At 42.8% G+C, this 12,807-nt stretch overlaps 1 protein-coding gene across 1 annotated transcript; it reads left to right on the top strand.

Annotated features, from left to right (window-relative positions):
• The first annotated feature begins 1,183 nt into the window (after positions 1-1,183).
• Positions 1,184-4,537, top strand: LOC132574008 (aquaporin-12-like). Its single transcript, XM_060242080.1, has 3 exons — positions 1,184-1,985; positions 2,829-2,945; positions 4,143-4,537. Exons 1-3 carry the CDS (start codon positions 1,379-1,381, stop codon positions 4,319-4,321), a joined length of 903 nt encoding a protein of 300 aa, XP_060098063.1. The 5' UTR covers positions 1,184-1,378; the 3' UTR covers positions 4,322-4,537.
• Positions 4,538-12,807: the final 8,270 nt, after the last annotated feature.

The following is a 12,807-nucleotide window of genomic DNA, read 5'->3' as shown; positions in this document are numbered from 1 at the left end:
GTTGTGTCTAAGGCCAGATTCAGTTGTCTCAGCTCATCTCTTTCTTTGTCATGTGTGACTTTTCCCTGGTAGCATTCTAGTGTTTCTACCCTTCCTTTAAACTGAAGTCTCAGATTTTGTTTAGACAAAAAGATCCCAACCTTTCTGCTGAGAATACAGTATCTCATACAGTAGCTGGAAGATTCCAAGAGCTGCCATTGGAGCTCATTTACAACTTTCCAAGCATATACACCTCCAGGCTGATTTTTGTTATGGTTTGATCTGTGGAAGGGGGTGGAATCAATATTTGACTTGAGTGCCAAAATGTACAAGGGAAAGGGTCCAAGAGCAGTCCTTAATCCAATAACTTTCTCTTTGCAGACCCAGCAAGGATTTTGAATTTCAGGGGGCTTTTAAATTTCGGGGGGGGGGGGCACTCCCTTTCCAATCAGAGGATCAAATTGCAGCCTCAATATTTACTGAGTGCATTTACTCAATATTTACTGATGCCAAATCAGCAGAAGTTTTCTTTGTCTGCTTTCAACCAGCTGCTCAAGTCAGTGTGGGAGGAGGTGGGAGAGAGTGGCCAGCAGCACAATGAGGTTTGGCAGCAACAGCTGCAGCGAAAGGGCTCAGACCAGGGTGGAAGGAGCTGGGGGAGGGCGGCTGACAGCATGAGGCAGGAGGGCTCAGGGGAGTAAGGACAGCTGGCAGCACAAGATGTGGTGGGGAGCAAGTGGCTGAACAAGGGACAGCTGAAAGTTTGGGGGCCTTCAATATAAGTTGGGGGCATGGCCCCATGAGCCCCCCCCCCGCCCCCGGTGGCTATGGGCCTGCCTGTTTGACCAGACCGGAATAGAGATTATGGGATCCTTAGAGCAGCAGGACACTGCATGCAATTTTGTATGACAATCTCCACTCATGAAATTATTGATGCTGGGTTGTGAGGAACAAACATCACATAATCCCTACTGGTAAACATTAACTTTGCGGGCAAGAGAAAGGATTTCAACTGCTAAGTGGCCTGTGTTCCTGCAGCCATTTGAGTGATGAAGTATAGTTACTTGCAGGCTTCAATGCTTGCTGAGCTAGTTTCAGTCGTCTACTTGAAGAGATCTGGAATGGCATAAGACTGGTAGTAACACAGGTAAGAGCCAAGATAACATTCTAGCAAGAGCTGATCTGGATGTGATAATGGAGCCAGTTCATGGTGTTAAATGTGTAAGGTTTCCCAGAGATGGCCATGATTATTCAGTAGTGCCTGTCATTGTGTGCCACGTTTGCTTAAAAGCACAATTATGTTGATGAATAGCAGGCTAATAAGCCTTACCCCACCCCTTTCAAGCAACAGGGGTTATTATATTGCCATTCAGTTCCTATTGCCTGAGCAGCTGCCAGCATGGCTGGTTTGAATGTCTCAATTGCCTTCTTTTTCTCCGTAGTAGCCCTTTGTGAGGTAACCAGATTGTTCTCTAAAAGAATTCTTCCTCCAAAGGTATATTTGTGTCTTGCTCGAGAACTGGCCAGTTCATTCCAGATGTGCGCTTGCTGTCTTGAACTGAAGATGCTGGTGATGATTGGTCCCTGGGGTGGTGGCTTTGGCCCAGATGTGAGCCTGACTCTCCTATTTGTTATCTTCTTGGTTCATGGAGCCTCATTTGATGGAGCTTCTGCTAATCCTACACTCTCACTGCAGGAATTTCTAATGTTGGATTCTTCTTTTGTGGTGACGGTTGCCAAACTTTTGGTACAGTTCATGGGAATGGGAGCAGCCTGGTCCATTACCAAACAATATTGGTCATGGGAACTTACAGACTTCCACATGATCCAGAACTTGATGACTCGAGACTGCAGTTCTTCTCTCAGCACCTCTGTCTCCCAGGGCATTTTTGTGGAAGCCACATGTTCATTCTTTTTCCACCTAGTGGTTCTCAGGTTCAAGCCTAGCTATCCCATGTACAGAATCCCTATCACAGCACTTGTTGTTACTGTCTTGGCCTATACAGGTATGGATCCTACTATATAGACATTTGTTTGCTATGTTTTTAGCTCATGTTGTGCTAATGTTTTGTGTTGATGGTTTCTGGTTACCTCGTAAATATAAATTGCTACTGTTTGAGCATCTTGTTCCCATAGTGTCAGCATTAAATTAATATTAATCTTGACCACTTGAGAAATTTTGAGATTGACAAATTAAACTGGAGCATTCAGTACAAATAAATGTCAGGACTGCCAACCCATGAAAATTACGGGAGGGGGGGCGGGATCCCAATCACAACTGGGTCTATTTTTGTGGAGAATGGAAGAATCTTAAACTTTTGTTCTTGAATACTGCAACATCTGGTAAATCTCTGTAGTTCTTTGCCTTTGCTGTAGGGGTAGTACAAAAAGTGGGATTGGTGACAGGCTGGTGTTTGATGTTAATAGAGAGCATGGAAGGTAAGGTTATTGGAGAACTGAATGAGTAACACTGGAAGATTTATGTTGTCATAATAGCATTGGTTCTGATTAGGATTTAAATAGTTTTTGACTAAAAAGGGAGGGAATACCATTTCTTGCTGCAAAGGATGTATGTGCTAAACAGTGACCACTCCACTCAGGATGTGTGACACTAGATATTTTGTCACTCCTGGTAACATACATACATACATATATATATATGTGTGTGTACCTACCTGGCAGAGCTGAACTTCACAGCTTAATATTAGAACATTCCACCTTGTTGGTTTTCATTGAAACATAACAATGACTCCTGTCTATTCAATAAACCTTATCCTGGCACATGTTCATGAAAATGAATTTGAGAAGAAAAGAGGCTGATTAAGTTGTTTGCTTTTTTCCTCCCACAGCTGCACCTTTCACAGGAGCCTTTTTCAACCCTGCCCTGGCTTCAGCTGTGACCTTTCCCTGTACTGGGAATAGTATACTGGAGTACATGCAGGTGTATTGGCTGGGACCCATCATAGGTGAGCCAGCAAACACAAGGAAGGGCAGCCACACTGTGACCTTACTGTGCAATGGAATATCCTACTTTTGTGGAAGGAGGGGGACTGATACCTATACTCTTCCTGGGTTGTTTTTCATTAATTAGAATTTGTCCCAGGGTGTGTAGGGCATATGATGATGAATTACAAATCAAATCTAAATAATCCCAATAAAACATGGGTCACACCAGCTGAAGTGGGTCACACCAGCAGCAGGTGGTGACTGTGGGGGAGTGGGAGGAAAGAACAGTCAAAACAAGACTGTGGAAACACTCTTCCCCAGCAAAGATTTGCATATGACAGCTTCCAAGAAAATAGATTTGCATATGTCAGCTTCCAAGAAAATAGAGAATGCCTGAGAAAGAGAAGATAAACACTGCTGCTGTCTTTAAAAAATGCAATTTAAGAGAAGCTATTGAGAGAGACAACAAAAGTAGGCCACATTGTAGTTTAGAGATCTGTGTCTGAAAAAACTGAACAATTACACTATTTTTAACAATTTAAAATTGTCTAAATCTTAACTTTGGCATCCAAAAGCCACTTTAAAAAAGATATTTAGGCTTTGAAACAACTACCTATTCCAAACATATATAGAGGGGTTTTTTTCCTAGTGGTTGTGGGGCAGCCATTATTGTTAATATGCAAGAGAGTATTAGAGTATAATAATAATTATTTGAAAATTGAACAGAGAGTGAAAGACCCAGGCTCCCCTGCCCCCAGCCCCTTTCAGAGAAGTTCTGATGTAATGTTAGCAGGATCAGTCTGGTCTCCTTGCACAGTCCTTTCTTATCTTGATTGCAAGGAATATTGTTACCAAATTGATTTCTAGAACAAAAAACAGACTAAAAGAAAGGACTTTTTAAGTGGAAAGGAGTAAAAAGATTTATGAAAAAGTCTTATTTTCCTTTTTTAATTCTTAGTTTTTTTGTTGTTGGGGTGGGTGGGTTGTACCTCTGGGTTATCCTAATCTGGAGCAAGATTAACTATAATGAAAGTGCTCTTGCACAAAAAACTGTTTCCACAAACGCCCACCGATCAAACATGTACGTGCTAGCCAGAAGAAAAAGGATGCATTTATGAGTTAAGAAATTTTGAACAGATTCCCCCCACAAAGGTACAGAAAAGTGACTGAAATAAAGTACAATGATAAATCAGTTGTCTTCCTTGACTTTCTTCTAGGGATGTTGATTGCATTATTTGCTTATCAAGGAAATATCCCTCGAATCTTTCAAAGAAATCTGATCTACAGTCAAAAGAACAAATACAAGACACCCAAGGGAAAAGTGTTTCCTATGTCTGGTACTCAGGCAAAAACAGAGAAGACCAGCTGTTTAGGATCAACAGAGAGAACAGATTGAAAGAGACTGGCAAGGGTGTCCTTTTCAGCCAACGCTTCTTGGCACAATAACTTAAAAGGAGATGTTTTTGGCATTTGAGAATTTCTGTGGTCACATGGTGGACTTTAGCTGGAAAGCAAAAAGGGAGACTTTCCAGTCACAAGTTATTGTGCTGCATCATGCAGGGCTGGACTTAGTCCTGTGACAAAAACTGAGGAAATCCTGAAGATAGGACACTGAGTATACCATAAGAACATAAGAGAAGCCATGTTGGATCAGGCCAACACTCTGTGTCACACAGTGGCCAAAAAACCCAGGTGACATCAGGAGGTCCATCAGTGGGGCCAGGATAATAGAAGCCCTCCCACTGTGCCCCCCCAAGCACCAAGAATACAGATAATCATTGCCCCAGACAGAGTTCCAACAATACGCTGTGGCTAACAGTCACTGATGGACCTCTGCTCCATATGTTTATCCAATCCCCTCTTGAAGCTATCTATACTTGCAGCCGCCACTACGTCCTGTGGCAGTGAATTGCGCGTGTTAATCACCCTTTGGATGAAGAAGTACTTCCTTTTATCTCTTCTAACCTGACTGCTCAGCAATTTCATTGAATGTCCACGAGTTCTCATATTGTGAGAAAGGGAGAAAAGTACTTCTTTCTCTACCTTCTCTATCGCATGCATAATCTTGTAAACCTCTATCATGTCATCCCTCAGTCAATGTTTCTCCAAGCTAAGGAGCCCCAAGCATTTTAACCTTTCTTCATAGGGAAAGTGTTCCAACCCTTTAATCATTCTAGTTGCCCTTTTCTGGACTTTTTCAAATGCTATAATATCTTTTTTGAGGTGCAGTGACCAGAATTGTACACAGTATTCCAATTGAGGCTGCACATGTTATGATACTGTCTGATTTGTTTTTAGTTCCCTTCCTAATAATTCCCAGCATGGTGTTGGCCTTTTTTATTGCAGTTGCACACTGTCTTGACATTTTCAGTGAGTTATCTACCACAACCCCAAGATCTCTTGGTCAGTCTCCGCCAGTTCACACCCCATTAACCTGTATTTAAAGTTAGGATATTTGGTCCCAATGTGCATTACTTTGCACTTGGGTCACATTGAATGAGGATGGTGTGGAATTGTTTTCTGTGGCCCTGGAAGGTAGAACCAGAACCAATGGGTTGAAATTAAATCAAGAGTCTCCGGCTCAACATTAGGAAGAACTTCCTGACTGTTAAGAGCGATCCCTCAGTGGAACAGACTTCCTCGGGAGGTGGTGGGCTCTCCTTCCTCTGAGGTTTTTAAACAGAGGCTAGATGGCCATCTGACAGCAATGAAGATCCTGTGAATTTAGGAGGAGGTGTTTGTGAATTTCCTGCATTGTGCAGGGGGTTAGACTAGATGACCCTAGAGGTCCCTTCCAACTCTGATTCTATGAACCTCATTTGCCATGTTGATGCCCACTCGCCTAGCCTCGACAGATGCCTTTGGAGTGCCTCACAATCCTCTCTGGTTCTCATCACCCTGACTAATTTGGAACAAATGCCATGCATTCAGTCCTTCCCAGAGTAGTTTTTGGGATATACTGTAGTATACTAGTGACAGTTTGCTGTAATGCTCTCTATTGCCCTCAGCCAGAGAGAGTTAACTACCTGTGAGTTCTATTCTAATGGCTGTAAGCAGTGTGGAAATCTTGAATGGATATATTTTAATAAAAAGATTGATGCTTAATCATTAATTTGATTTTTCTGTAAAAAATAGAAATGTCATGGGAGGATGTTAATAGTTTTTCCTGATAGTCTTTCCCTTGACAAGTCCTTTTTATTTTGCATTCCCCTCTCTGCTTTAAACTGAAAGTTTTCCCAGTTGCTCACTACAAGCCCTATTTAGGGCGCTAGGGGTTGCTATAGAGTTGGCACAATGAGAGCTTTTGGGGTAGGAAAAGCCCAGCAGAGACTCATTTGCATATTAGGCCACACCCCTGCCGTCAAGCCAGCTGGAACTGCTGGATTAGAGTTGGTGTGATATCAGTATACTCAGTGCAGTGTCTGTCTCTAGCTGTCATGTTTGGGGCATTTGGGGTCTGTCCCAGAGACATTCCAAGACTTTTTTTTATTTTGTGTGTTTGTGTCTGCACCTGGAAGTCATGTCATCCTCTGGTGACTAACCCTTACTGGGAGGCTGAAGGATATTCAGGGAGGTGGCTGAATAAGCCTGCCCCCACCTTCCAACTGCGTATTTCAAGGACAGTCTCCCATCCAAGAAATAACCACAGTTGACCCTGCTTAGCTTCTGAGATATGATATTAGGCTTCCTTGGCTATCTAGGTCAGGGTGACATTCTAAGATGTTTTGATGACCAACATTACAGGTGGTGGCTGGAAATCTGGAATTACAGCCGATCAGTTCACAGGCAACAGAGATCAACTCATCTGAAGAAAATGGCCACTTTGGAAGGCAGATTCTGTGGCATTATATACCCCATTGAAGACCCTCCCCTCTCCAAACCTGACCCTCATTGGGTGGTACCCCCCAAACATACAGGTATTTCCTAACCCAGAGCTGACAACCCTACCTGTTCACTTGATGTCTGCCCCTGAATATTTAGTTAAATAACTGAAAATTTGTTGCTCCTTAATGGTACTTCAAATCTTGAAGCTGCCTGCCTTACGTTACGTCAACAGCCTGCAGAATTTTATCTATCCTAGCAAGGCAAATAAACATCAGCTTGGCCCTGTTGTGGGCCTGCCCACCTGACATATGCTATGAACTGAAATGGTCACGGCAGGAATTTTGGTAGCCAGTCAGTGCCGAGCTGTCACGCATATGACATTTACTTTCTCAGAATTTTTTGACAATGCAATTGTGTTGTAATGCTACTGTGCATGCAGGTTTGCAGGGTTTTTTTTTTAAAGGTGGCTGAGCCTTGGATGACGAAATGCATGATGAGAGGAGGGAGGGCCCTTATCATAACTTTCTGCAGAATGCATGTGGGAATTTGTGGAAGCCCTGTTGTGGAAGGAGTGAAGCAAAGTCAAATCACATGATGGAGATTCAAATTGCAGTAAACAAAGGAAACTTCATACTGTGGAAACGATCACAGACTCAGCAGGGACAAATTCATCAGGAACAGCGATATTTTGTCAAATGTAGGTTCCTCTTAAAGGCACAGGAGTTCTCTTAGGCAGTCCTCTGCTCCTTAGCCAATTCTGAAGTTTTATTTATTTACATATTTGTATCCTGCGGTGTGACAACACCAATAAAGCAGAAAAGGAGCTTAAATTAAATATAACAGGTATAAAGTTCTTTTGGAATTTCTCTGTTCTTTGCCAAATAATTTAAAATAGGAGATCAGGCTTTTTTAAACTTGGTAACCATTGCTGGTGAAGGCAAGGAATTAAGTTTAAAAGTTAGTTTGGCTAAAATATATTGTTCCCGAAGTCTGGAGTGCCAAGCCAAAACTGATGGAGCTGAAGGAGATTTCCATTGAGAAATGATTGCAAGTTTTGCAGCTGCTAGTAGGATACCAATAAGTGATTGTTTCCATGTTGGTAGATCATCATTCAGTCATAGTCCCAAAAGTAGATATTCAGGTGTATCATCTAATCAGATCTCAGTGCCTCTTGAAGAGCTCCAAGGAGACCCCCCCCCCCTTTCAGGGAGCCAATTTCACAGAGCTGGAGTCACAATAGAAAAGACCCAGGCACCAGTTGGTGCTAGAAAGGCCACTCTTAACCTGTGGGATAGCTAACAGATGGCTGCCTGATTATTGCAGTTGGCACCAAGGGACATACGGAAGGAGACCATCCTTCAGATATGTGGGTCCCAGATTGTGAAGGGCTTTAAAGGTTATAACTAATCCTTGAATTAAATTCAAAACATGTTATGATACAGGGATCATTTTTGTCTGTGTTCCTTCACAGTTTAATCACAACTTTCTGACCTTTCTGAAAGAACCTATCCTCTCTATAATAAAAGTGCTGTGGGGTGCCCAAATGCAGGTGTCCCATTGGCTGAGGGATGTGCATCAACCATTGGCCCATCAACCGTCATTCAAGGTCTATTGCGTTCCATTGGCTGAGGATTGAGGCACTGCTTTGCATAGGAGAGAAAGAAAGCCTTCCCTAGATTGGCTGATAGAGGGAGGAGGGAAACTGCTACAGAAAGCCTTCTCTCAATGGGGTGAGGGCTCCTCCCCCTCCTCTGGGAAATCAAACAGCCAGAGAGACAGAGGCAAAAAAAATGGCATCCCTTCACAGCAGAACGTTTTATTCTAGATACACAGAGAGAGAGAGAATATGGCACCCCGTTTTTAAGACTGGGCCACTAGGAAAGCTGCCTTTCTTTCCCCTCAGTGCCTTTTGCTAGCTAACCAAGTTGGTTACGTCGGTAAAAGGCGGCAGGTGGGGGAGGCCCTTTCAAGACCTATTTTGGCCTTTGAGGGAGAACTCATTGGGGCCACTCCTGACTACGGTTGCCAGCTCCAGGTTGGAAAATTCCTGGAGATTTTATGGTGAAGTCTACAGAAGCCATACTTTGGGGAGGAAAGAGGCCCCAGCTGGAGACCTTTCCTTCAAAGCAGCTATTTTCTCCAGGATGGGAAGAGAGATCTGTTGTCTAGAGTTCAGTTATGATGTCAGGAGATCTTCAGCCTCTGCTCTGAGGTTTCCAACCCTAGGCCTGGCAGCACCCTCCGAGTGACTTCATGCCATCTGACTGGCATGACTTAACTAGGACTGGCTGCTTGCTCCTGTTCGGCAGCAGCCACCCTATGACAGCCACTGTGCCATGACAGTGCTTCAGAGCAGGGTCTGCCAGATCCATATTCCTATCCTGACTTTCAGACCCAGATTCCTACCCTGACTTTCAGACCACCCACTTTCATTCCTACCCTGACTTTCAGACCACTTTCAGCCTAATCTACCTCACAGGGTTATTATGCAGATCAAAAGGGGGAGAGGAAAATGATGTAAGCTGCTTTGGCCCCCACTGTGGAGAAAGACTGCCCTTTTCCTAGGTGGAGAATGCAGGAAGGGGGGGAGGAGATGGAAAGCTGAAGTCAGTGGGGCAGATATAAAAGTAGGTTGATGGTTACAACTGCTTTCTCGACATAGCTTGCTTATGTGCGGGCTCTTATCTGGGAGAACCGGGTTCGATTCCCCACTCCTCCACTTGCACCTGCTGGAATGGCCTTGGGTCAGCCATAGCCCTGGCAGAGGTTGTCCTTGAAAGGGCAGCTGCTGTGAGAGGCCCTCTCCAGCCCCACCCACCTCACAGGGTGTCTGTTGTGGGGGAGGAAGGTAAAGGAGATTGTGAGCCGCTCTGAGACTTTGGAGTGGAGGGCAGGATATAAATCCAATATCATCATCATCTTCTTCTTCTTCCTCCTCTTCTTCTTCCTCCTCTTCTTCTTCCTCTTCCTCTTCTTCCTCCTCTTCTTCTTCCTCCTCCTCTTCTTCCTCTTCCCCTTCTTCCCCTTCCCCCCCCCCAAGCACCCCCCAGGTCATTACACTCACCCACATCAAATTTCTAGTGCCTGTTGTATTACTCCCCACAACGGGCATTATTACTAGTTATAGAATACAACCATAGGCATTCAGAAAGGTTCAGGCCTTTAACAAGCATCTTGGCAAATAAATTCAGGTGGGGGGAGGTTGTGTTGCTCTGAAGCAATAGAACAAAATTTAAGTCCAGTGGCATCTTTTAAGGCCAACAAAGTTTAATTTGATATGAACTATTGTGTGCATGCGCACTTCATATATATAGCAACAGATACATTAGCAAATAGTGATATTTATTTATTTAAAACTTTAAAATATACCCACTCTGTTTCACTGACATGCTAGCTGAAAATTAAAATTATAGTACAGAACCATAGTGAAATACAATTTAAAATATTAAACATAGCCCACAATAAACATAGTACAAGACACAACTAGACAGACCAGCTCAAATTTCCTTTGGGAAACTTTTAGGAATGGCCATGTCTTACCAAAAGCTGCTGTCCTAAATACACTTTCCTGTGAATAAACTCGTTAATAATGTGAGACTTACTTCTGAGTAATGGTCAAAATGTCAACAAAGTAGTAATCAGTCCTCAATACAGATACTACCTTGGATAGTCCTTAATTCTAAATTGTGGAGCATTGAAAAACATAACATGGCAACTACATATGAATCAAACATAAAAGAACTTTGGATAATTAGTCGTATAGTGAGTTAAGAGCAGTGGACTCTAGTCTGGAGAACTGTGTTTGATTCCTCACCCCCCCCCCCACATGAAGCCTGATGGGTGACCTTGGTCCAGTTACAGTTCTCAGAACTCTCTTGGCCCCACTTACCTCACAGGGTGCTTGTGATGGGGGAGGAAGGGTAAGGTGATTGTTAGCTGTTTTGAGACTCCTTAAGGTAGAGAAACACAAGGTATAAAAACCAAATCTAAAAACCAACAGCCTAGTGATGCTTGGGTATGAAATATGGTTGCCAATAAGGTTCTGAAGAAAAATTGCCCTTTCCGTTTAATAGAGTGGAATGGAGGTAAATGACATCACATTTAAAGGGACATGACATTTTTCTCCAGGTAGTTGATATGCAATAATTGTCATCATAATATGTTTAATATCTGGGGGATGTTCTAAATGTATTGTTGCTCTGTATAATTCTGTACACCAGCTGGGAAAACAATACATGCAAAGGTAACTCATAACTATATATAACTTGTCAACTGATCTGAATATTTTTCTGTGCAATGGAAAAAGCACAAATCTCTCTGTAGACACTGGGAAGGGTGAATAACTCATTAAAGGGACTTACTTTTGAGTGCTAAGGTGTTCTCCCTTTAATTGTCTCCATAAGAGCTACAGTTCAGCTAGGACTTGGCACTAAGACTCTATACTCTTGCGCATGCTGATCTGGAAGCAAGTGCCATTAACCTCAATCTTGAGTTAACATGCATAGGAGCAAGTTGGCACATCCCTGGAAATCCACAATTAACTGTCCTGTGGAAATCTGTGGGCCTTATATATAATTGTGGGCATATGTCTATTCTGTTGCCAAAAATGACCTTGCAGTCACACTGAAAGTGTCCACAGTGATTACTACACATTAAATAGTAACCACATTACTAAGATTAGTAACCAAGATTAAGTAGTAATCTTATTAATGTGAGATGGGAAAGAGGTCATCAAGATAGCATTGCTTACTCAGACACTTGGCATGTTTGCATGGCCTGCTGTGTCCATTATTATGATGAGGTTGAATAGTGTGCCAGGCATGCAAGAGACAATCTGCCAGCTTTGCTTGTCAAGTGACACCAGTGTAATGCTGATTCTCCTCCACAGAGAGGTGTACCTGAAAAATGACCCAAAAATTCAAAATCTACTTTATTTGGCAACAGGAAACTCAAACATAGGTAAGATAGGAATATGCTATCTGTTCTTTGCATACTGAGACAACTTTATCTCTCTCTCTGTGTCTCTGGACTTGGCCTTGATTAATGCACAGGTTTCAAAAGACTGTGGTAAGAATACAATTTCAACACACGACCCTTTTGCAGAGGAAATTTATCTTGTGTGAAGCAGTCCTTCCTAAGCAGTGGAGAAGAGAATCCTGGGTCAAACTCTCAAAGCCCAATCCAATGGCTTTTGGAGTATCTTACTAACAAAAGTAAATTAAATCAGCATTTTGAAGCAGCGGATATAGAAAGATGCTTAGGGCTATCTGGTGGTAGGTATCTTGATTAATTTGCCAGGCTCATGATTACCACCATGTATATTTTTCGCTTGCATCCTCTGCAAGGAGTAAAGGGTGGTATCCTTCATTCTATCTTTACAACCATCTTTTTGTACTTCCTTTATACCTTCCCCCCTCACAGTGGGACTCTGAAATGGTTGGCAACATTTTCCCCTTCTCCATTTTTTCCCATTTTGTCCTCACCAAAACCTTGTGAGGCAGATTAGGCTGAATCTCTGTGAATGGCCCAAGGTTACCCAGCCAGCTTCCATTGCACAGTGGGAATTTGATCCTGGATCTCTGAGACAACTCTTTATCAGTTCACTGTGCTATGCTGGTTCCTCTCCATGCTTATGAGGTAGTCTAAGCTGAGAAAGAGGGTGACTGACTCGAGGTCATCCCATGATGATGGGATGTTAAGAGGTGTATGCTTTTTTAGACCTCCAGTAAACCCCTTTCCCCTTGTAGGACTTGATACAGAAGTAGAGCCCAGCTGCTGATACATTAAATCAATTCAATCTGATTACTATCAATTAATTCTCCCGACATGATATTTGTATGGTAAAATAATCTTGGAAAGTTGGGTAACTGCATGTGCTGAGCTGTTTTGCAATGGCAGTTAGCGAGGGGAACACACGGACATATGGATTTTAAGTCCCACGTGGGTCAGGATATATTTTAAGGACTTTGACAAACAGTGAGTGAAAACTCACTCTGGGTATTGGTATGATTTCCAGCTGGTCTTTTATCCAAACACATTTGTCCTAATTTCTTACTT

Source organism: Heteronotia binoei, chromosome 6 (genome assembly GCF_032191835.1).
Source record: "Heteronotia binoei isolate CCM8104 ecotype False Entrance Well chromosome 6, APGP_CSIRO_Hbin_v1, whole genome shotgun sequence".
NCBI classification, from domain to species: domain Eukaryota; kingdom Metazoa; phylum Chordata; class Lepidosauria; order Squamata; family Gekkonidae; genus Heteronotia; species Heteronotia binoei.
This window is presented reverse-complemented; position numbering and strand designations above follow the sequence as displayed.

Coding starts and splice junctions, on each gene's coding strand:
- LOC132574008 (XM_060242080.1), top strand. CDS start 1,379: ATGGCTGGTTTGAATGTCTCAATTGCCTTCTTTTTCTCCGTAGTAGCC. Junction 1,986..2,828: donor TACTGTCTTGGCCTATACAG/GTATGGATCCTA, acceptor TTCCTCCCACAG/CTGCACCTTTCACAGGAGCC. Junction 2,946..4,142: donor TTGGCTGGGACCCATCATAG/GTGAGCCAGCAA, acceptor ACTTTCTTCTAG/GGATGTTGATTGCATTATTT.